Source organism: Argiope bruennichi, chromosome 11 (assembly GCF_947563725.1).
Source record: "Argiope bruennichi chromosome 11, qqArgBrue1.1, whole genome shotgun sequence".
In the NCBI taxonomy this organism is placed as follows: domain Eukaryota; kingdom Metazoa; phylum Arthropoda; class Arachnida; order Araneae; family Araneidae; genus Argiope; species Argiope bruennichi.
The window spans coordinates 24,398,285-24,424,658 of record NC_079161.1 but is presented as its reverse complement, the minus strand read 5'-3'; the positions used below and the strand labels follow the sequence as shown (position 1 = coordinate 24,424,658).

The following is a 26,374-nucleotide window of genomic DNA, read 5'->3' as shown; positions in this document are numbered from 1 at the left end:
CATATATTTATTTTACAGAGCAGTACCAACCCAAGTTTTATTACAAAAAGGTGAAGACGCTGTTCGTTCACTTTCCAGTGAAAACAGCGCTATAGTCTACACAGATGGTTCCTCTGATATTGATTGTAACAGAGGCGGCGCTGGTATCTCCATCATTTACCCCTCAGGATATAACATCAAACTCAAAATACCCACTGGCCAAATTGCTTCAAACTTCACAAGCGAATGAATCGCTATTAAAGAGGCTCTTACCCATTTCCGCTCTCATTCTCTAAACGACTCAATAAAAGAAATTGTGATTTTCTCAGAATCAAAATCAGCACTCGAAGCCATACATAACGGTAAAACAACAATAACGCAAGAAATGAATACCCTTCCCCATTTACAAAATATATCTTGCACTCTCCAGTGAATCCCAGCTCATGGTGGAATCGAGGAGAACGAATGTGCAGATGCCCTTGCAAAGGAAGCACGCGACGAAGACCAACCTCGAGTAGTCACCTGTGCAGATGCGAATGCTGCCGCTAGGAGAAGGATCTACAACCAGCATCTTAGCAAGGCAACAATCCCCGATCTAAACTGCCCAAGAAACCTTTCCTCTACAATAGCTAGGCTACGTACTGGACATTTCAAAGGCATGAAGATCTCACGAACCAATATAAAATCCTATCCCATCTGCAAGTACTGTCCCCATTCGCAACTCACTCCAGATCACGTTTTTGACTGCCAGGCCATTATCGGTTCCCTCTTTCAACTTGGAGCACCCCCAATCGAAATCCTCCATAGCCATCGGGCTCCAGAACTTGCAGATCTTGTCACCAAGGCTTTTGTAGGACTCTAATATTTTGCACTAGCACTGTATGCATAGACACGACAACAACAACAACACAGAGCAATACACAAATCTCTGTATTAGGTGAAAAATTATGCGTCTAATTACTTTTCCGAGTTCAAAGGGTTCAATTGGCTTGAATTTTTCACTGAGTTGCTATCCTTTGAAAGTGTATTTTTGACGCTTTTTTCCTGGCCGATTGAAACTAAAATTTGGAGCTGCAATTGTAGTTACAAGATCATATACCAGATAGCCTTATTTCAAGTCATTGCAGTTAAGAGTTATTGCGTAAACATGCATGAGAAAATACAGATAGAGGGTTAATCCTTCGATAGATTCGGTTAAAAATTTTACAAAAACCTACATTGTAAATAATAAATCCATGTAACCCTTTTCGTTTTGCTATTGTTATGAAATTTATCGGGGTTCGTTTGGACAGAGGGAGAACGTGTGAAGAACTTTTATAGTGTGAAGAACGCTCAATCACCAGGCGGCAGTAGAGAATAAAACAACGACGTTTATTTACACGAAGACACACAGGACAGCACAAAGACGACAACTATATATAGCACAGAAGACGATTATCTTCAGCCGAGACGGGCAGCATACAACACCATACACAGCAGCATACAAAAAAGCATAAACAGCAGCATACAACAGACTCTACTGCAGACAGTAGCGCACAGCTTAGTTCAGCACTAGCTTCACTCAGTCGCTGCTCCGCTTATCTCTGGAAGGCCAGTTCTTTACAGTCGATCCCAACTACTCTTCGACTCCACTGGTCCACGACTGGTGCACGACTCTTCGACTACCACTACATAATTCACGACCCAATTCACCGTCACTCCTCGGCAGCTGCAGCTCCTTTTATAGGTCTTAGGAGGCGAGGCTAGAAGCCTCTCAACCAATCAGGAACGTTCGAGGCGTGTCTCCGTTCCTACTGGACGGCGGGAAAATTCTCGATGTTTCGGGTATAATCTATTTTGGCGCCAAAGTCGCCAAATTCGTCGCCAAGCTCTGGGATCTCCTATGGAACCCACTATGCTGGAAAGCCACATCAAAGATTCGTAACACTATGATAGAATCCCCTTCACCATCTGGATTGGATTACATTTTAAGTTTGATAGAAATCGATATTCATCTGTCTATCTCAAAATGGTTTTGATTTATTATGTTCATAGACAGACAGATATTATGTCAAATATTGATTTCCCTAACTCGAAAGGTCGGAAACGTGGAGGTTCGTCAAAGTCTAGATCCGCATTTTTCGATGATCATAATATCTTCTTCATATTTCGTAAAATTAAGGAATGTTTTTAAGGTGCCCACGAATTTGATTATTCTTAAATGAAGAATTGAATTTTGAGTTCGCCCTTCTTCTATATATATCCGAATTCCGAATAATTATTCTCGGTGTTGTACGCCGGATATATCCAGCTTGCAGGATTTGAAAAATATATACGAGCGCCGATTGAAGCTTGAAACCTTCATGGAATGGTTTACAAATAACAGCACCTCTTGTGATTACCGCACAAATTATTTGGCTGAGGGAATTAGCAAACGAATTGGATTAGATTTGTTCCCTTACCATTTTTACTTTCCCGCATATGAAATATAAAATATTCATGTAAGACAACAAGATGTAATCGTCAAAAAAATTTTTTTTTTTAATCTAGATTTTGTCGAATCTTTACATTTTAAATCTCTCTGAGTTCGAGAAACGCCTTTTTCGCATTATATCTGTTTGTCTGTCTGTCCCACACAAAGATAACTCAGAAACACTTTGAGTTAGTTTAGTTTAGTTATATTAACGTCCCGTTCTGAAGCAACACTAGGGCTATTTTAGGACGGACCTCGTCATTTTGAACCGCGATCAGATGACGAGGACGACACCTGAGCTGGCACCCCCCTCTCCACACCAGCGGGAGGACGTTTGCTTTGACGGATTTAATGTGCAACAGACCCCCTTACACGACGGTTATTCAGTGGAATCGGGTCACGAACCTGAAACCCTACGGCTCACAAGCTGAGACCTTATCACCAGCCCACACTTTGAGATAGATAGATGAAATTCGGTATATTGATTTTAGAGCAAATATGTAGATTATTGTCAAATTTTGTGCAAAATCCAGTCAGAGAAAATTTATGTAGCTGACTGTTCAAATGTAAGCTCACTCGGTAACTATAAAACGAAGAGAGCTAAATGGATAAAATTCGATTGCACAGATTTAACACCCATAGTCCAGATGGCTATCGAATTTTGATATAAATCCAACCAGGGATTGATCGTCTGTCGGTCTGTACTGTCAGAAACATGTAAACGCGATAACTGAAAAATACAATGATTTATATATCAAATTTGGTATAGGATTTGCAACTGTAATTGTAGTTTCCGTGTCGGACTTTTACTTCAATCGGTTGAAAAAAGAGCGCGTCTAAAGCTCAAATTCGATTTTCGGATACTATTAACCGCATGCCACGGATTTATCGCCAAATAACTCGCCAAGGATGACACGGTAGATTCAGTAAAATTGCTAAATTCACGCCAAAAATTTCGTAACTATTGTATGCAGTGTTATGCAAGGCGTTCTCTGACGTGTGCGAGAAAGTTTTGCGGAGACCACTTCTGCTGTTTTCATCGGCTTTGAGCATTGTAAAACCACATACAATTAACAAAAACATGATAAACTGCACGAAAAAGAATTTCAAAGGATTTTTTTTGTATGTTAAGTCTGCCTACTATCTAAAAATAGCCCTATTTCTTACAAGTCTTACAGTTCGCGGTTCCTTTCAATGAAAAGTTCAGATGTTGCCCTTCTCAGAATGATTTCGAAGAAGCTGCAATTTGTGAGCATATTAGATGAATTTAAAATCTAATTCGAATAGCTGAAGTGAAAACAAATCGAGTATAGAAAATAACATCCCCAAAAGAAGATAATTCAATATGTTTAGGACCTCAGAATCAGAGGAATAGAAAATAATAAGCACAATTTACAAACTCATCAAATATCATGCGTACAGCGGTAAAGTTTATTTTTAAAATCCATAAGTTTATTACACGGAATTCAGGAATTTACGTTTCTTTTCTAACTTTTTTACAATGCCAAGCAAAAGATCTGCTGTTTTAAAGTTGTTTAACCCTTTCTAAGGTCGTGGGAAGTATGCTTCCCACCAAATTTATCAATCTTTGTATGAATTTATGTAGGTTGACATAAGTTCTGACAAATTTTTTTAGAAAGATGCTTCAGTTCTTTATCTCACATAAAATAATGTGTCTTGATTTGTTACTTAATTGTTAATTAACCAAATTAATTAATTAATCACCCTTTTCTTATTCTAATTTTAAGCCTAAAAATATTTTAACATAATATGACTAGAAAAAAAATGGCCCTTTAAAGGGTTAAACAGACATAAATGTCATAAAGAGAACTCAGAATTCTTGCACTTATTTATTATAGAAAAATATATTGCTGAAAAGACAAAAAAAAATAATATTAAAATAAGAGTAAAATTGTTGGCAAGGGAACGATAATAAAGTTAGCATACAGCTTAAAGAATTGTATTGCTCATTGATATCTCGTTTTTGATGAAGAAAACAAATATCTGCTTTTATCAGATTATTGCAGCGGAGATAAATTGTTTAAGTGCGATATCTTTGGTGAAATTCTAAATAGAAACCGCTACTTTTATTGTACTGCATTTTATTGATGATCTTGCATCTAATTTCGATTGTTTAGACAAAATGTAATCCTCGGGACAACAAATGATATATAAATATTTTTTTCACTTGATTCATATGTGCTTTTGGAATGCATATTATCTACTCAAAATAAAAACCAATAAAACAATATCAATAGCAAAATTTCAGCTGAATTTTAGAGTCCAGATGTTCATGAAATATATATAAAAACATCAACCCGTAAAGACTCAACGGAAAATATTTTTCATTACTTTACAAATTAAATAAAGAAACAAATCACGATCTTTTATTGATGTATGTAGGAAAAATAAGATACGAGAATGCGATGAATGTGATAATAAATGTGATATTAGACTGCGAGTTTTCAAGCTTTAAATATACCATACTAAATTAAATTATAAATACCTGCATATTACACTTTTACATTCTTCGACTGTTAATCACTGCTATGATGTGAAATAAACATGACGCATTTACACTCGGCCAGTTATAAGACGGCCAGTAGGCAGCGCATGCCTAGAAAGCTTGAAAAATGTTGTTCGGTCCATGGCAAGTACTTGCCCCGACTGGACAACAACATACCACTGTATTGTATTTTTTTCTTACTGCCCATGCGTTTTTAGAACTTGGCGAGGGGGGGGGATGAAAAAAATTGATCACTTATCATAGATTAATTCCAAAATTTTTTGCTTTTTGTACTTTCTAATGCAAAGTTGAGGGGATTTTTTTTTTTTCATTTTATTTGCCTTTTTTTTTTTCTATAGCTTTCCAAATTTAGGTATGTTGACCTTTTTTTTTTATTTTACCTTGCTTTCTTGTGTAATTATTTTAATACGATACGCAATAAAAAAGACAAATTCTGGGACGCCAAAACGGCAATTGATAGCCAAGCATGGAATACCTGAATCTATCTTATGAAATTGTGGCAAACATAGATCAGTCCGTTTCTAAGCATGCGCTGCCTACTACTCGAGTATAAACACAGCATAATTCTTCTTTGTATTCTATTTCTCTTGTTTATGTTTATTTTTGATTAACTCTTTGTATGCGGAAAAATAATTATATATTAATTCTTCACCTAATACTAAAAAATAAACTCATATAATTGTTTTAATTTGAATTTCCTCGTAAAAATTTATTTACATCTTCTTACGACATTTTAAAGAATTAAAATAAATAAATAAATAAAATGACAAAATGCCGCACTATCTTGTCTTGTGCCTGAGAGGAGACATCCGAGTACGAAGGGTAAATCATTGTTTACATAATACAAGGACAAGTCGCTCTTAATCATTTTTAATACGTCGTTTGCTTACATAACAAAAATAACATACAGATAATTTTCAAATAAACATGGGGTATTTTAATAAGCAATTCTTTAACTAGCTAAAAAAGTAATAATCGCAAATTTTAAACCTATTAAATAAGTTTATATCTTTTGTATAGAAATTATGAATATAATATTTTAGAAAAAATTCCTTTTTCTTCCAATATAAATCACCAGCGGTAATGCCTATACTTATGACATGGAGTTTATTACAGTGCCGGTATTACCATGGACTAAACCACTGTAATAAAAGCAATAAGCGCAATTTTTTATACATTTAAAATTTAAATTCGATTTATAAATCTCGAAACAACATCTCCAAAATTGTAAGTTCAAATCTTCAAAAAGAGAAATAATTTATTAAAACTAATTTTTTATAATATTAAATATTATTTCTAAATTTAACTTTCTTTATTGACGATGTTTGTCATATCAAAAAAAAAAAAAAAAAGTTTGCGTCTGGACATTTTTTACATTAACAGTCAGATAAAATAATGAATAAACTTATCTCTCTGTTGTTCTTTGATGTAAGAAGAACAGCAAAATAAATGATTGCCGAGTTATTTAATACTCTGAACATATGCTTTTTTCAATCATTTAGATAAATAAATATCATGTGTGACTTTTAAAATACAATTTCTTTTGATCATGAGACGTATTTTATTTTTTAATTTAAAACTTCACATCAAAATTTTGTTTGCTTTAAGGCAATAAATTATTTTTTAAATTAATTGTTTTTAATTGAATTTTAAATTGATCGAACAATTGATTGATTTAAAAATTATATATAACGATACTTTATGTGATGGCTTAATTTATTATAGTTCAGTGACTATTTTAATTAGTTAGTTGTAGTTATTAGTTAGTTATGTTTATATGATGGTAATACGAAAATTTTCAGTTTAATAACGAAAGTATTTTAATAACTTTTCATCGTTTGCTTAAAACTTTTTAATATATATTCATTGTATGAAAGATATGCTATTTTTAAATGCAACGTAAAAAGGGAAATTCGACAAGCATTTATGCATCATCAATTGAGTTCTATATCTACATAAGCCACTTCAAATGAACAACGACAATGTGATTTTGGAATCCACTGCATACGTTGCCGAAAGGAAAAGATGTAAAATCCTATCAGAGAGTATGAGTATTTTCACTCATTTTTATGACAGATGAAATGATTTCTTTATGTAATTTTAAACTTCCAGTAAAATAATAAACACTTCAATTGCATTTTTATATATTTCTAGCTATTATTTATTTATTTAGTCATGTGAAAAAATGAGAATTTAAAATTATAAACAACATGTAAATCTGCATTGGAGCCTCAAAAATACTCCTTGAAAACTTTCGCCAATAGTTGCCGTTTTACACTTATCTTTGTAAAAAAAAAATTATATCGAATATTCAAAGATCCAAATCTTGCCTTATTGATAAAAAATATACAAAATGAAATTCGTTACACTTACATCAGCCATAGAACTATGGCAACAGCGATGATCGTCAACGTCCACATGGTTCCAGTTAAGATCTGACAGAGGAGGCATCACCCGTAAGTGTTTTTATCATTAATTTTAGCTGAAACAATCTAGTGATAAGTGACGTTAAATTATGTGGAACATAAAAAATTATCTTTCTATCTTATCATTGTGACAAGGCGTTTTTCAGAGAGAGGAATATTTCAAAGTTCTAGTATACCGAAAACAAGTGTTTGTTTCTAGTTTTTTATCTTGTTTATGTAAAGAATTTATATATGGAAATAAATAGCGGAAGTGGTCCCCAAACTTCCTCGCATACTCTCTAATAAGCTTGTCAAATCAGAGGACGCCTTACATGGCAGTGGCGTACAATAGTTACGAAATATTCACTTTTGGTGTGAATTTAGAGATTTGACTGAATCTGTCGAGTCATCCTTGGCGATTTTTTTGGCGATTAATTCCTGGAATGCGGTTAATAGTATCTAAAAACCGAATTTGGGTTTTAGACACGTTTTTGGAACCGATTGAAGCAAAAATTTGACACAAAATGCTTTTGCAATCATAAAATTGTTTGGCCAGTTTGATATATTTAATACATTGTATTTTTGAATTACTGCGTTTACATGTTTCTGAAAGCGAAGACCGACAAATCATCAATCTCTCGCTGGATTCGACTTCAAATTTGACAGTAAATTTTGTTTACACTATAGATTTTAAATATGTGTACCAAATCTTATCTATCTAGCTCTCTTCGTTTTGTACTTATCGTGTTAACTGACATTTGAAAAACCGGACAAATGAACTTTCTCTGATCCGATTTTACTCAAAATTTGATAGAAAAACTTCAAATTTGGTGCAAAGACTGTATGCTGAGTTTCAACTGTGTAACTCAAAGCGTTTTTGAGTTATTTTTGTCACAGGCAGACAGACGGACATTTTTCAAAAAATAGGGTTTTCGAACTCATGGCGGTTTAAAATGGGGAGATTCGTCAAAATTTTGAGTTCCAATTTTTTGACGATTACTGTATTTTCTCTATACTAAGCATAAAAGAAATTAAAAAGTGTAGTGTTGCTTTATGATGAATATTTCAAAATTTTATATTATTTTATACCGATTTGTAAATTACGAATTTAAAATCGTGTATTTTAACTGTATTTAAGAAAGTGATTAAAAATTAAATATGAAAAAAGTTAAAGCTGAATTAATAAAAGATACATACTGCATTTCAATATTTTTTATATATATTGTAATAAAAACAAATATAAAGAAGCCAAGAATATGAACAAGCCCAAACTAATATATTTTTTTTCAGATAATAATCAACGCATTCAACGGTAATAAACATCATGCCGTTATCAAAATAACGAGTTCGAGTGTCCTCCTAGAATGAAATATTTTATCAAAACGAAAGTGATTCAGCAGATACTTAGACCACTTTTGATCGAAAAACTATATACGCGTCAACAAGTTTACTGGAATGACTTCTTACATCACCAAGTTTCTTTCTTGGCGATCTCAGAAATGACCGTTTGATCTAAAACCTGCCGGAATTGGTTCGCACATATTTTATGAATGGAGTATGCGTTATCCATTCTCAAAATTCGTAAATTTGATTGGATTGTAATTCTTTTGAAATTTAATTTAGAAATTTTAAAGGTGCCAAAATGGGTGCTCACATTTTAAGAATAGAATATATGTTATCCATTCTCAGAATTTGTAACTTTGATTGGATTATAAATATTTTTCTGAAATTTTAATTAGAATTTTTAATTTATTATTATGAGATATGATAATATTTGGAAATATTATTGCAAAAATAATATTATTTCTAAAATTTTAAAATTATGAAAATAGACTATTCTTTTAATAATACCATAATAGATGTAAGCATATTTTTGTTTAATTTTGACGATACTTTTTTAAAATACTTCTTATGCAACTGAAACTTAACTACCCACAATAAACATTTTGTGGTCTCAGCATCCTCAAATTAACCAAATTTCACTATATCAATACACAGTGGCATGTATCTTTAAATAGTTAATGACATAATACATAAAAAGTTATAAATGACAGCATGACCGAAGACTGACATCGTATTCATTGTGGATATGCCATATAAAAATAAATTACTGTCTTGAAATTATGAAATTTAATTCCATACTAAGCAGGTTATCAAGTTATTAGTGAAGGCAAATTATTAGAGAATAAAATAATAAATTAAATCATTTATTAATATTATTTATTATTTTAAATTAAATTTTATAAATTATTAGTAAAGATTTTTTTAAAAAATTCACAAATTGTTTTAAATAGATCAACCAAATTACGATGGGTTGTTTAACGTATTACGGACCGGGGAAGCCCATTTCACAATCCGAGGATCTGACAACTCCCGTAACTGCAGAATTTGGGCTGCCAAAATTCCTAGAACTGTCATGGAAACCCCAATAAATAACGAGAAAGACACGGTGTGGAGTGGATTTACCCTACTTTTCATGATCGGACCTTTTTTCTTCGAGGAAATGAATGATTCTGCTTTTCAAACTGTGAGCTGACGAATGCGAGGTATGTCGATGTATTACACAGTCGCATCATCCCTAGTCTAGCTTGCTGGAAGATGGTATGTTAATAAAAAAAAATAATCCCACATAAATAATTACGTACATTATTTAAGTGGGAATACCGTCGCTCCACCGCATATTGCGACACGTGTGAAAGATGTCTTGCTCATTTCGTTTGGTGAGAATAACGTGCTTCCCCAGTTCCTCAAATCTTAGAATTTGCGTGGGCCCTCAGGCCCTCAAATCTTAATCCATGAGATTGTAATGAAAGCCAGTTAACAACTACGCTACCCGAGCAATTGGTTTTGTATCATGGTCATTTTACTAACCACAAGGTCCCATGTTCTATCCTCGCTCATAACAATTCGCTTCATTGGTGACCTCGGACGATGCACCTTCAACCTTCGTACAGCTGTTGTGGCGCCATCTATCCGCAACCAAAGCCGTCAGACTCACTTGACGCAGCAACTCAAAGTCGTCAAACTCACTTGACGCAGAAAGACAAAAAAAGGTCGCAGCAACACAAAAAAAGCCGTCAGACTCACTTGGCGCAACAGCATCAGCAACCACTCACCCACACACGCTCGCCATAACGCTTAGCGCTACTCAAATGGGTACAAGCGCATTAGAATCAACAGCTAATACATCATCACTCAACAGCCATATCGTTCCTCTCACCTCCGACTCACTGGAGGGAGAGTCTGTGGTGAAAGCTTAGAAGCCAGTTAACAGCTATCCTACCCGAGCAATTGCTTTTGTATCGTGGTCATGTTACTGGACTGCGAACCACAAGGTCCCAGGTTCTATCCTTGCTCATAACGATCCGCCACAAGATCATTGGTTGTGAGATTACCTGAAGTCACAAGTCCACCGCGATCGCCTGGCCTCATTAGGAATGGAAAATGACAACATCCAATGACAATTTCTCACCATAACTACAGATATGCTGTACAGTAGGGTGGAATCAAAACGGCTTTAAATTATTATTATTAGATTTTAGTTTTTTAATAGTGCGTAAAAGTTGCCTTTTAGGTTCAAAAACAATATTAAAAAATTTGGTTGCAATAGTACATTATCTTGAGGTGCCGCAAAAAGCTTAAAATCTGTAAAAAAAAATTGAAAAAAAGGGAAATTTTTAAAAAGGGCATTTAAAAACTTTTCTTAGATTTTAGTTTGGCAATAGTGGTGAAAAGTTAGTTTTTAGATTCAAAAAGAATTATATATTCAATAGTTTTATGATGTCAATTATTCTATATTCATCAGCTTTATGTTGTCTATTATTCTATAATCAGTAACTTTAATGTCTTTTATTTTAATCCTAATTAATATAAAAAGCATTTATTAATTAGAATATTAAAATACATTTAGTTGAGTTTCAGAGGCATCTGCAATAGAAGCATTATTATATATTGTTTTCAAATGCACATTCGTTTTGGCTTAAGAATATAAAGAGAAATCCCAAAATATGACTTTAGAAAGTAGCGCTACTTAAGATATTGCTTCCCAGTATAGTTGGTTCCATAGGAGGTCCCAGAGCTTGGCGACAAACTTGGCGACTTTGGCGCCAAAATAGATTATACCTGAAACATCGAGAATTTTCCCGATCCGTCCAATAGGAACGGTGATACGCCTCGAACGTTCCTGATTGGTTGAGAGGCTTCTAGACCCGCCTCCTCAGACTTATAAAAGGAGGCAGTCTGCAGCTGCCGGGAGAAGTCGGAATCGACGGTGAAGAACGAGTCTTCCAGAGATTAGCAGAGCAGCGACGGAGTCAAGCTAGTGCTGAACTAAGCTGTGTGCTACTGTCTGCAGTAGAGTTTTATATGCTGTTGTATGCTGCACGTCTCGGCTGAAGATAATCGTCTTCGTGCTGTATATAGTTGTCGTCTTTGTGTTGTCCTGTGTGTCTTCGCATAAATAAACGTCGTTGTTTTATTTTCTACTGCCGCCTGCTGATTGAGCGTTCTCCACACCATATAACTCCCACTATCCAAACGAACCCCGGAAATTTCGTAACAATATTTCTGGTCGAGTGGTTAAATGTATTTGAGGCATAAAAGCTGTTATCGGTAGTTAGTCTTTTTTATCATTATTATTATTATTTGAGCATCAATACATATTTGATTTTCGATTTCATTTTGTCATTTTTTTATTTTTATTTTTTATTTATTTATTTATTGCTTTCCAATGATGAAATTTCGGCAAAGCTATTTCTTTATTGAGCTCAAATTTAATATAAAAAAATCATATTTTTATTCGAATATGAGTTCAAAATCGCATTTTTTTTACCCTTTCTAGGGCCGTGGGAAGTATGCTTCCCACCAAATTTATCAATCTTTGTGTGAAATTATGTATGTTGGCATAAGTTCTGACAAATTGTTTTAGAAAGATAGAAACTTAGATGCTTCAGTTCTTTATCTCACATAAAATGATGTGTCTTGATTTGTACTTATTAACTAACCAAATTAATGAATGAATCAAATTAAATTTATCTAATAAGCTAAATGAATCCCTTTTCTTATTCTAATTTCAGGCCTCAAAATATTTTAACATAATATGACTAGAAAAAAAGCCCTTTAAAGGGTTAAATTTACTTTTTTAGAATGACTGTATATGAAGCTTGGAATAGGGACTTCATTAACCAGGAACTAAATAAACGCCGAATAATAATTAAAAAAAACCGTACAGTCATTGCTCAATTTCAAACACTGCGGTTCATAAAAATTTCATTTTCAAATACTTAGAAGAAATAATGAAATCTTTATTATTTTTTACTGCAATTTCCTACCTTCAATATTTAAGCAGAGCTATTGCATTGCTTTATTCACTTTTCTATCGTCTGTAAGATGCATTTTGCAAAGTTCAAATTTGTTTTTGTTGTTCTTCTATTCAAAGATATCGTCGCGCAATATGTAAGTAAATTTTCTTAGTACATTTTATATAAAATGTTTTATGCTTTCATTTATGAATTGTTATTTTATCGTATATAACAAATATTATGATAAAACTAGCCGCCTTTGGCAACCAGTGTGTTCACCTAGATTATTAATTCTTTAGGACAATAAATTATTAATATGGATGCATTGCTTTAAAAAAACATTTTACTTTGTAATTTGAAGCGACTAAAACATATGAATTCGATTAAAACAATTTATTGCAAATAACAAAGTTTAATACTAAATAAAAGTGGAAATGAAAATGCTACTACGAATTGAATTGCTGGCTGAAGAACGTGCTTAAATGTTTTGATGGAGAGTTTGAATTCCATGAAAACACTGTTGCAGAGATTGTATCAATTGAATTAAATAGATTATTAAAGTTAAATGAAAAATTATGCGAAGATGAAATTGATATAACTAAAAAGGTAATTTTTTTTAGTCTTAAGATAATGCAATAAGTATTTTTATAAGATAGTTGTTTTAAAAGTTATGAGTATCCATTTCCATAGGCAAGTCATAACGATTACGGCTAGACTTCAGATTAATATTCGGGCGCCAAATTGAAATATTTTAGAGTGATTTCACACCAAATATAATAGTGGCAATTTTTTATTGCAAATTTCGTTAGTATTTGTTAGTATTAAAATATTTTTGTTAGTATTCGTGGTATATACTTAGGATTATAGAGAATTTTTAGGTGATTGGCATGATTTTGACAGGCTTGGCGAGAAACGGTATATTAATCTTAATTACCGCGATTACTTATCTGGCAGCGGTTAAGCCTTTTTGCACTTGATTGAATTTTTTATTTCCTATTTCTCGATTTCTTTTCTATCCTCTGATTGAATGTCCTCTTTGGTGACATGACGAACTAACTTCAAAACACGTCTAATAATATTTTTCACTCCATTAATTAATATAATTAGGATTATAGATAATTTTTAGGTGATTGGCATGATTTTAACAGGCTTGGCGAGAAACGGTATATTAATCTTAATTACCGCGATTACTTATCTGGCAGCGGTTAAGCCTTTTTGCACTTGATTGAATTTTTTATTTCCTATTTCTCGATTTCTTTTCTATCCTCTGATTGAATCTCCTCTTTGGTGACATGACGAACTAACTTCAAAACACGTCTAATAATATTTTTCACTCCATTAATTAATATAATTAGGATTATAGATAATTTTTAGGTGATTGGCATGATTTTAACAGGCTTGGCGAGAAACGGTATATTAATCTTAATTACCACGATTGCTTATCTGGAAGCGGTTAAGCCTTTTTGCACTTGATTGAATTTTTTATTTCCTATTTCTCGATTTCTTTTCTATCCTCTGATTGAATCTCCTCTTTGGTGACATGACGAACTAACTTCAAAACACGTCTAATAATATTTTTCACTCCATTAATTAATATAATTAGGATTATAGATAATTTTTAGGTGATTGGCATGATTTTAACAGGCTTGGTGAGAAACGGTATATTAATCTTAATTACCACGATTGCTTATCTGGAAGCGGTTAAGCCTTTTTGCACTTGATTGAATTTTTTATTTCCTATTTCTCGATTTCTTTTATATCCTCTGATTGAATCTCCTCTTTGATGACATGACGAACTAACTTCAAAACACGTCTAATAATATTTTTCACTCCATTAATTAATATAATTAGGATTATAGATAATTTTTAGGTGATTGGCATGATTTTAACAGGCTTGGTGAGAAACGGTATATTAATCTTAATTACCACGATTGCTTATCTGGAAGCGGTTAAGCCTTTTTGCACTTGATTGAATTTTTTATTTCCTATTTCTCGATTTCTTTTATATCCTCTGATTGAATCTCCTCTTTGATGACATGACGAACTAACTTCAAAACACGTCTAATAATATTTTGCACTCCATTAATTGGCTAAGTAATTAATTGGCTAATCTAATTAATGGCGTTTGATTTAGTATATTTGTAAAAATATTCAATAAATAAAGCAGTCTGAAATTCTTATGATGTTTTGTTTATATTTTATTGTTGCCATTCGAAAATTAGTAATAGTCTCGATTTCTGTTCTCTGTTTTGGTACGATTTTGATTTGAGAAACCATACATTAATCTTAAGTCTTACCACGAATCTGATAACTATTAAGCCTACTTTTACACTTGATTGAATTTTTTGTTTGAAGTCTATTTCTGGATTTCTTTTATATCCTCTAATTGAATGTCCTCTTTGGTGACATAACGAACTATCTTCAGAATACTTATAATATTTTGCAGCTCCATTAATTAACTAAGTGAGACATTTGATGCATCACAGCTGTAAAATGTTCAATGAATGAAACAGTATGAAAAGAAATTCATCTGATGTTTTGTTTATATTTGACTGTTGCCATACAACAGCGGTGGGCTGACTTTTCCAAGGTACGGGCTACTACTGCTATTGACTTTTCCAAGGTACTACTACAACTACTACGGGCACCCAGTGCCGTAGGTGTATTCAGCTGAAAAAAAGATATTGATTTCAACTTAATAATAAATACGAAATATTTACTTACTAACAGGACAGCACAAAGACGACAACTATATACAGCACAGAGAAGGCAATTATCTTCAGCCGAGACGTGCACACAACAAGACTCTACTGCAGACAGTAGCGCACAGCCCAGTTCAGCACTAGCTTGACTCCGTCGCTGCTCTGCTAATCTCTGGAAGACTCATTCATCACCGTTGATTCCGACTACTCCCGGCAGCTGCAGACTGCGTCCTTTTATAGATCTCAGGAGATGGGGCTAGAAGCCTCTCAACCAATCAGGAACTTTCGAGGCGTATCTCGGTTCCTAATGGACGGATCAGGGAAAATTCTCGATGTTTCGGGTATAATCTAATTTGACGCCAAATTCGTCACCAAGTCGCCAAATGGTCGCCAAGTTTGTTGCCAAGCTCTGGGACCTCCGACGCGGCACACGGATTCCTTCCACTACCGATGACTGTAAAACAGTCTTTCTGATGATGGAACCAACTATGCTGGGAAGCAGCATCACAGATTCGTAACATTATGTTTCTTTTAGTATGGGCGTCGTGGTGGTTCAGCGATCGATCTCGATCGACTTGATGCCCACCCCTGCCATGCAAAAATACAAGCTCGATTTCTGTGCCATATACCTTAGTTTTTTATACGCATATATGGATATGGCAATCACCAAAAACATTTTCGGAATTCGATTCATTAACTCGAACAAATCTCCAATTTTGGCCAATCTCCATTTTTCAGATCTTCATAAGTCTGGAAAACTTGTTTTTAGAATATATGTCTGATTATTTTGTCTGTTATAATTCATATCATGGATTTAGATCCGGCTAATTAAAAGCTTCATTATTTACATGTAATTTTTACATTTCAGGATTATGAGGGAATCTTTCAAGATTTCGATATCTTTAATCGAGAGAGTCTGAAGAGAGTCGGAGAAAATGAGGCCAAATGTAATAGTAAGTGAGCTAGAACTTTATAATTGTTGCATTGAAAAAATCCCCGAGTATATGTCTGCTAATATAAAGTTGACTGAATTTCTGTTATTATTCATTATTTATATAAGAAGATCATTTCCCAATCTTTACATATAACTTTTCTCTTAATTTATTGATTTCTAAAATTGATTTAACAGTATTTTTATTACAGAGGAATTCAAAATTCAACATGCAAACTATGAAAGAAGATTTTAAATGGCGATAGAATTTGGAGAGTGGCACTGGTTGTTGATTACAGATTAGTTAGAGGGCGCTGTCTGTTAACTAGATTTGTGTGTGGAGTTGTTAATGTTATCGAGAGTGTTATTACTATTGGAATTAAGTGAAATAACATCTGGAAGCCCGAACTTCGCTCGGCAGTTTTTTGTTTTCTGGAGAAAATATTTTGATATGAATCGCGTACTGATTTCATATGAATATTTTTCAATCTTATCTACTTAAGAACTGATCATTAAAATAAAAAAAGATAATGAATTTATTTATTGTAATTTGTATTTCGAAACAATCTGCTGTAGTAGAGTATTCATTTTAATCTATCATTTTTGAACTTGCATTCAATTTTACCATTGTGAAATTAGATTCGAGATTTCGCTATATGACACTGTCAGCATGGGAGCAGAATATAATTATTTTTATATCGTTGATTATTTTAAAAAAATACTTTTTTAATGTGAATTCCATTTTTTTCAGAAAAGACATCTATATGAAGGAAAAGCAAAAACTTATCTTATTAAAATTGGATCCAAATCATTAGAGCTGTTTCCGAGATACAAGAAATATATATAATATTGTTACGGATCACTGGGTTCGTCTATGGGTGCATGGTGTAATCTATTTTGGTGCCAAATCGCCAAATTCGTCGCCAAGTCGCCAAATGGTCACCAAGCTCTGGGACCTCCGACGCGACACCCGGACTCCGTCCAATACAGATCACTGTAAAACAGTCTTTCTGATGATGGAACCAACTATGCTGGGAAGCAACATCACAGATTCGTAACAATATATTTGGAAAATGTCCGTCCGTCGATCTGTTTGTGACAAAGATAACTCAAAAACGCTTTGAGCTAGACGGATGAAATTTGGTATATGGTCTTTGCATCAAATTTATGGATTTCTAACAAATTTTAAGCATTAAGTCTGTCTGTCCGACTGTTTAGAGTGTATGTTGACACAATAACTACAAAACAAAAACCACCTAGACGGATAAAATTCTTTACACATATTTAACATCTGTATTGTCGATACTATAAAATTTTGAGACAAATGCTGTAAGGGATGGATCGTATGTCAGTCTGTACGTGCAGAAAACAGTAAACACTATAACTCAAAAACTAAATGACTTAAACATATCAAATTTTGTTTGGAATTTCTAACTACGAGTGTAGTTTTATGTCAAATTTTGATTTCGGTCTGTTAGGAAAAACGTATTTGAAGCACAAATTCGATTTTCGGATGCTATTAACCACATGCCAAATATTAATCGCCAAAACACCCGCCAAGGGTGATACGATAGATTCAGTAAAAAATGATAAATTCACGCCAAAGGTTATTATTTCGTAACTATTGTACGCCAATGCCATGGGAGGTGTCCATTAGGATAAAACCTTTACTAGAAAGTATGCGAGAAATATTTGAGCAGACCACTTCCGCTGGTTTATTATTATTATATAATTCTACCTCAATAAACAGAGACAGTTTTGCACTTGCCTAAATAATCATTAATTAACTTAAAAAGGAAGAGAAAGGTTATGCTTTTCGTAAAAGGTGGTCTTTTATCGTTACTCGCGCCCTTTATTTCTCTGATTCTTAATCGGCATACACAGGGAGGTTTAGCATCCCTACTAAAAACACATTGGATAGTCCGGAATCGCACATGGATAATCCTAATTGCAAAATGAGGAATGATTTCTTAACGAGCTAAACAAAACAGAAATGAAGAAGAGTATATAAACCGAAACATATTGTTACGAATTTGCGATGCGGCTTCCCAGCATAGTGGGTTCCATAGGAGGTCCCAGAGCTTGGCGACCTCTTGGCGACTTGGCGAGGAATTTGGGGCCAAAATGGATTATACCCGAAACATCGAGAATTTTCCCGAGCCGTCCAGTAGGAACGGAGATACGCCTCGAACGTTCCTGATTGGTTGAGAGGCTTCTAGCCCCGCCTCCTGATGCCTATAAAAGGAAGCAGTCCTGCCGCTGCCGAGTAGTCGTGAACCGAGGTGTTGAATTGAGAAGAAGTCGGAAGCGGCAGAGCAGAGTAGAGTGAACCAGAGTCGTCGTCGTAAATTGGAGTCGTGGACCAGTGGAGTCGAAGAGTAGTCGGAATCGACATTAAAATAACCTTCCAGAGATAAGCGGAGCAGCAACGGAGTGAAGCTAGTGTTGAACTAAGCTGTACGCTATTGTCTGTCTGTCTTGTTATATGCTGCTGTGTATGCTGTTGTTGCTGCACGTCTCGGCTGAAGATAATCGTCTTCTGTGCTGTATATAGTTGTCGTCCTTGTGCTGTCCTGTGTGTCTTCGTGTAAATAAACGTTGTTGTTTTATTTTCTACTGCCGCCTGGTGATTGAGCGTTCTCCACACCATATAACTCCCGTTATCCAAACGAACCCCGGAAATTTCGTAACAATATAATTGTAACAAAGAAATATAATCATTGTATTTACATAATCAAAAAGTACAGATGGTGCAAAAAAAATGTTTGAAACCGCAGATTCAAATTCTTACATAAAATTGACTGTACGTAGAATACAAATATTCTAAAAAATACCGGTTATGTTACTTCTCTAACCTTAAAAGCAACTAAGATTACAGAGGCGACAGATATCGCTAATTTATTTTTTTTAAAGGTTTTTAACATTTTCACTATCACACTTACCTAGAAGAAGAAAGAGTAAGACTGAGCTCTTGCAGGTCAATTAACTGCTTCATCAAATCAAATCCAATGCTATCTAAACGTAATTTTCGATATAACGGATTTTATTGAGGAAATAAAAGGCGATTTTATCTTAATAGAACCAAAATGAGAAGCATACCGATACAGAAGCAGGTTATTTGAAAACTTCCGTCAGAACATGCATAGAAAAGTTCAAATATTCTTTACAGTCCAGGCATGGAAATTTGTGACAAGGTACTGTGAAGTGATATCTAACAATGCTAGTCTAAACATTACATTACATATGTATTTAGTTTATTTCTCATTCATTTCTGACCTTATAATGCTATACGTTTCAGATCGCCTATGTGTCCCCTAAAAGATGCTGCATTATCATAATTTCAGAAGAAAGCGTGATGTCTCAGCATGCTGTAATGATTCAGCTTCTTCCCTGTTTGACCATGGTGACGTTTCTTTTCCCACGCTCCATAATTAGCATCCAGACAGCAATATCAGCAATGGCGACGCCCTACCGCAGTGTAAGTGCTTACAGAAGTGCCAGGTGGTCAACCCCTTTAAAGTAAGGACACCTGGGCAATTAGTGCGAGTCCAGATAAGGGACCCCACCTGCATTGTATTTGAAACAGATGTAAACCTGCATTCTTTACATGGTGGAGGGTGGCTCCCCAACGCATTCCCACGGTCGACGGTAGACCAGTGAAGTTGTTGCTGAACGACTATTGGATAACCGGGAAAATGGTCCAATGTGAATGAGGGTGGGAACAGGATAAAAGTGCGAGGAGATTGGAAGAGAGAAGAGAATCGGTGGACACTGAGGCAGAAAGCGGAGTGTCCGACTAGAATTCCACCCGAAAAGATTCGGTGGATCCCTGGAGCTACGCCTGTTTGCGAGAACGCTACGAGTCGGCTAGCTGTTTCCTTAAGAGGTTTCTCCGAAGTATTCGAGGAACTATCCTTGTTGTGCCGAATAAAAATCATTTAACCTAGATGATGAACTGTAAATTCATGTAAATAAAGAATTTGATCATAACGCAACCTTTTATTGGATCGAGACTTTACAATGCTTTCTTCTAACTCACTGAATGTCACGTATTAGTTCTATAGTTTCGTCAAAATCTATCAGCAATCATATCCTTTTTATCATGTGAGAACATGATGTTTTGGTTTGAGGTTTTTGAAGCCACAAAATGAACTTGCAGAAAATTGGCTATTTATCGCTTTTGATACATCAATTTTTCACTTTTAGGGCACTTTTTTTGAAACATCAATTTTTTTACTTTTATATCATTTTTTTAGATGTTATTAGAAAACGATAAAGAAGGTTGCCACATTTGGTGACTTATTGCCAGAAAAAAAATGTACAACTTGGCTTGAATGGTCGTGTATCCGATTCTCCTATCTGGCCAATAAAGGGGACGGTCGTAAGAAGAACAAATAAGAAAACGGGAATCAACACGCAACAGCGAATGGTGGTATTTTTCTAGCTGGCTTGAAAGATTTTGAGATGGGGGGGGGACCATCGCTTTTATAAAATTAACGATTGCGCAATACAATGGTCACGTGATCCTTCCAAAACAAATTAATTCAAAATTTCAAAAAAAATCTGGTTTCGAGATGAGCTCCATGATTTGGAGCTTGAACAATTTTAAGATGGGGGGGGGGATCCGTTTTCAAAATATCGACGCATGCGTAATTTGATAGTCAGGTGATTGTTTAAAACTGGTTTAATCTGGTTTTTCACAAATAAAAAATTCTGGCCTCGAGAAAAAAAATTTTAGAACTCGATTGATATATAGATGGCCAAATACCATCGCTTTTCTAAATGTTGGTATTCGAGGGAATATGAATCATGTAAGAAAATCATGTTTTTCTGTCGAACTGATGGCATGTGACTTAAAAAAATAATGTTCTCACACGATAACTTGAAATTTAAGACAGCAGATTTCTTTTTTTTTTTTTTTGTTTGTGTGTTTAGCGGAAGGATGTTGTGCTTTCTATTCTATGAATTGTAGTTCAAAACTGATACATTGGTGGTTCTAATGTATGTCGCGAATAACCCCGACTGATTACGTTGTGATGACGTTAACACGTCTGTATTTAATCTTTTGTGTTTTAATAATTAACAGTATCATGAGAACTTCTTAATTCCTCTATAGGTAGCAACAGAAGTCTTCGAGAGGGTGTCGTAAGTGAAGTGAAGACAGAGCGATGCTCTGGTGGAAATGACCCATCAAGCACAGGCCAAATAATATGTGCTGTCGGAACTGAAACGAGCCAACCAACCTGTAAAGTACGCCGAAAACAATATTACATCATTGTTTTTTCAATTAAAAATAAATTAAAAATGAAAAAAGTGGCATGGACATTTTTTGTAGATAAATATATTATGAAAAATATTCGTGAAAGTTCGGTGATTAGTAGTGGTGTATTATTGAGTGAAATAATGAGGATACCATGATTGTAGCAGCTAATTCCACATTCAATCTGATAAATTACTGTATAGGACAGGAGAAATGCTCGTGAAAGAGTATTGCAGAGTGAACAATGAGGATACCATGATTGTAGCAGCTAATTCCACATTCAATCTGATAAATTACTGTATAGGACAGGAGAAATGCTCATGAAAGAGTATTGCAGAGTGAACAATGAGGATACCATGATTGTAGCAGCTAATTCCACATTCAATCTGATAAATTACTGTATAGGACAGGAGAAATGCTCGTGAAAGAATATTGCAGAGTGAAACAATGAGGATACCATGATTGTAGCAGCTTATTCCACATTCAATCTGATAAATTACTGTATAGGACAGGAGAAATGCTCGTGAAAGAGTATTGCAGAGTGAACAATGAGGATACCATGATTGTAGCAGCTAATTCCACATTCAATCTGATAAATTACTGTATAGGACAGGAGAAATGCTCGTGAAAGAATATTTCAGAGTGAAACAATGAGGATACCATGATTGTAGCAGCTAATTCCACATTCAATCTGATAAATTACTGTATAGGACAGGAGAAATGCTCATGAAAGAGTATTGCAGAGTGAACAATGAGGATACCATGATTGTAGCAGCTAATTCCACATTCAATCTGATAAATTACTGTATAGGACAGGAGAAATGCTCGTGAAAGAGTATTGCAGAGTGAACAATGAGGATACCATGATTGTAGCAGCTTATTCCACATTCAATCTGATAAATTACTGCATATGGCAGGAGAAATGTTCATGAAAGTGTAGTGGTTAGTAATAGTGAATTGCTGAGTGAAACAGTGACGATACTGTGGTTTTCTCTGAACTGATCAACACGCAAAAGATTAATTTTCCATCTGTAGAAGGCATTTTATAGAAGCCACTATTTCTGTCGAAAAAAATGTGTTTGGGAGTAAGTATATATAATGTTGCCCAGATTTATAATTATTCAGTAATGGGCATGTGAAATCGCTTAACAAATTTTGAATAGATTAATCACGTTTCCCCATTTGTGAATCACTGAACCATCTCAAAATTATATCTTGCCATATAATTTAACCCCAATCAATGCTGCTGAAATTTGGAGAGGAAAAGTGCCAGCTCAAGTACCGTCCTCGCCATCTGACCGCGGCTCAAAATTACAACATCCGTCCCAAAATAGCCCTAGAGTTGCTTTAAAAAGGGGACTTTAATGTAACTGAACTGAACTGAACAACCCCAATCAAATCGTATTAAATTAAAACTGTGGCATTCTCGCAGAAATTGTCACCATTGTTTTCCTGTAATGGAATCTCCGTTAAGTTCAGTTATGTCAGTTACTCCAGTACTTTCTGCCAAATAAATTAAATCGCTGCAATTTGAGTCAGTTTAGAGCAAACCGTTATTGACTTTGTCACTTCTGTTTTACAGCAAGAAGCAACTCTACTACCCACATTTTTCCTGTCAAATTTCCTATCTATACATCTGTCCATCTACCAGATAAATCTCAAAGATTCTGCCACTTGGAAAAAAGCCACTGGAATTACAATCCCATTACCTTTGTGCATTCAATATGTTCTTATTGGGGTTTTTTTAGTATATCTTTTTTAAAAAATTTATTAAATATTTTCTGAAGTTTCTAATAAAGCTATAGTTGGGATAAATTAGCATTTTATTTATTATCTGCGTAATTTATCATCTTCTTCCGAAATTAATAATCTTTCTTCTTCCATAGGTACTGTCTTTTCTCTTCAAAAGTAATATCTTTCCTCTTGCGAAAATAATATCTTACTTCTTCCGAAAGTAATATCTTTTGTCTTCCAAAAGTAATATCTTTCCTCTTCAGAAGATAGTGCCTTCCCAATTACGAAAATTTTTCTCCTTCCAATAATATCTTTCCTCTTTCAAAAATAATATCTTTCCTCTTCCGAAAGTAGTATCTTTGTTTTTCTAAAAACAATATCTTTTTTCTTTCCAAAATAATACCTTTCCTCTTTCCGAAACAATGTCTTTCCTCTCCCAAAATAATTTTTTTTCTCTTTCCAAAATAATACCTTTCATCTTTTGAAAGTAATATCTTTTCTTTTCCAAAAATAATATTTTTTTTTCTTCCGAAAATAATGACTTTCTTCCGAAAGAAATGACTTTTCTCTTCCGAAAGCAATGTCTTGCCGCTTTCGAAAATAACATCTTTCCTCTTTCGGAAATAATATATTTTCTCTTCCGAAAGTAGTATCTTTCCTCTTTAGAAAATAATATCTTACTTCATCCAAAAATAATATCTTACTTCATCCGAAAATAATATCTTTCCTCTTCCAAACGTAATATCTTTTTTCTTCCGAAAGTAATATATTTCTTCTTTCGAAAATATCTTTCATCTTCCGAAAATAATAACTTTCTACTTTCGAAAATAATTTCTTTCCAACTTTGGTAAATTGTTATTGCACAATAATAAAATTTCAAATTAAAATGAGTTGAAAAAAAAAATGCTGAAACTTCAGATTCAACTTTTAAAAAATATTGATGAAGTAGCTACCAGTTTCTGCCAGATATTTTGCGAGTTAAGTGATTTTTTTTTCAGTTAATTTTTTTTTCTTTTTTGTTAACCATTAAATATTTAATATTGAATTTATTTTCTTCTTTTCTCAAAATAAATAATGTATTAAATTAAAATTGCAGAAGTTTTCACGATACATTTCTAGTAACAGAATCATCATTAGATTTTCTCTGAGAGATTTTCTGGTAATTAAAGAAGATTCTGCATTAGAATTCTTTTTATGGCCATTTTCATCGTAATAGCTAATAAATTAAATTTGTAAGAAAAACTATGGATTTTATTTCTCTCTGAAGATTTTCATGAAGCTACTCGATGCTTTTTTTAATAAGATTTAGAGCAAAATTTTAATATATTTTAACGAATCTTGTATAATAAACGTAATTTTTTTTGGCTCCTTTTGATGCCACGTTGGCGAAATGTTTTGTCAATTTGGCGTTGGAAAATTTTTACTTCTACCAGAAAATTCAGAAACCTTCCGATATTGTATAAACGTCTTGTTGAAATCATCGATGAGTCAAATGTTATCCGTTCATTGAGTAAAAGTGGCACGCGATCGATGTTTTGACTGACACGAAACTGTTGAACTTGGAGGAAAATCTGAGTCTGTTCCTGATGTAATGTTTTCAATTTTTTTTCTGTATTTTATGAGTGAGCTGGTTTGAACTGTTGGAGTATTTTGAATACTGAAGTGTTTTTTCTTTTTTACAACTTTAGAAAGCATGAACAGATATTTATTTAAAGTGTATTCGATCCACAAATCCATTTCAACCGAACAATTTATTATTTTTTTTACTCTCTTTTTTTTTTGCAGGGAGATTCAGGTACAGCAATCCTCGACTATGTTGACAACAAATTCTATGCTGTAGGAATAGTATCTCATACGGCATCTCTTTGGTGCAGTTCGAAATTCCCAGTCACGTACACAAAAATACTTTATTACATGCCCTGGATCAAAAAGAATGTGAAAGATCTTTCACAATCCTGATTGCAATCCTGAAGTATGGAGATCCAAAAGATGATTATGATTCATGCATTCTTATTTTCGGTTACTTTTGTAAGGATGCAACTTTCCAATAAAAAGAATAGTATTTTGCTTGTGTTTATAAGGAGTTTTTAAAGACGAATAAAAATATATTCAAAAATGGGAAACTTCTTATTTTGCATAAAGTTTGTTTCGATTTATTTATAAAGTCACGCTAAAAATATGATTCTCATTCTACGGCATGAGCTTGAAGATATTTCTTCATTAACACTAGAATTAAAAAAATGAGTCAGTTTATCTGGCTCATATATACAAATATATACAGGATGTTCATTAAAAAAACGTACTGAATTCATATTAATTTAGAGTGATTTATCCGCTCAGCCAAGGGAAAGAAAATTTTAGATATTGTTTGAAGATGCGCTCGAGATTATGATGATTTAAATATACGGAACATTAGAAGATTTGTCAGAATTGAAATCTCACGATTACAGTCGCAGTGAAAATTTGAAATTTTCCTAATAACAACACATATTTTTTAGACTTTTCCATAAACTGATCAGTGCATTAAAAATATATATAAAAATGGCGTCGGATGAATGAAATGAAAAAAAGTAAGCTTAAGTGGTCTCCTCCAAACTTTCTCGTATACTCTCTAATTAACTTGTCGTGCCAGAGAGCATATTACATGGTATTGACTTACAATAGTAAAGAAATATAAGTTTATATAAAGAAAGAAATATAAGTATATATACAAAGAAAGAAATATAAGTATATATACAAAGAAATATAAGTATATATACAAAATGTTCTGGACTCAAGGTGCGCATGGGCCATAAGAACTGGGCGTAAGCTGGAGATGCCCGGAACTGGTGGCTGCCTTTTCTAGTTGGTCTCCGTGGCATCATCGGGTCCGAATCTTCTTTTCATATCGTATGGACTATAAATACTAAATCCTCTTTCAATAGACACCAGAAATCAATATGAACTATTAATTTTCATCCATTTGATACATATTTTGTTATGAAACGAATAAACGCCTTTATTTATTTTTCTAAATTTTTCCTTTGCTTGTAATTTTAAGTGTAAAAATCCATCACAGCAGTTATCTTTGAAGTCTCACCCATC

General features: G+C 33.8%; 2 protein-coding genes across 2 annotated transcripts in view; one reads left to right on the top strand and one right to left on the bottom strand.

Annotated features, from left to right (window-relative positions):
- The window catches only part of LOC129957012 (cytochrome P450 3A24-like), a 51,969-nt gene extending 44,524 nt beyond the window's left edge, over positions 1–7,445 (bottom strand). The window contains exon 1 of the mRNA XM_056069118.1: positions 7,332–7,445. Coding sequence (XP_055925093.1) covers positions 7,332–7,378 — 47 coding nt within the window. The 5' untranslated portion in view covers positions 7,379–7,445. The remainder of the gene's footprint in view (positions 1–7,331) is intronic.
- LOC129957014 (chymotrypsinogen B-like) overlaps positions 7,349–26,374 on the top strand; it is a 64,685-nt gene continuing 45,659 nt past the window's right edge. Inside the window, exon 1 of the mRNA XM_056069121.1 lies at positions 7,349–7,414. The gene's annotated coding sequence lies outside the window, so the exon portion shown is untranslated. The remainder of the gene's footprint in view (positions 7,415–26,374) is intronic.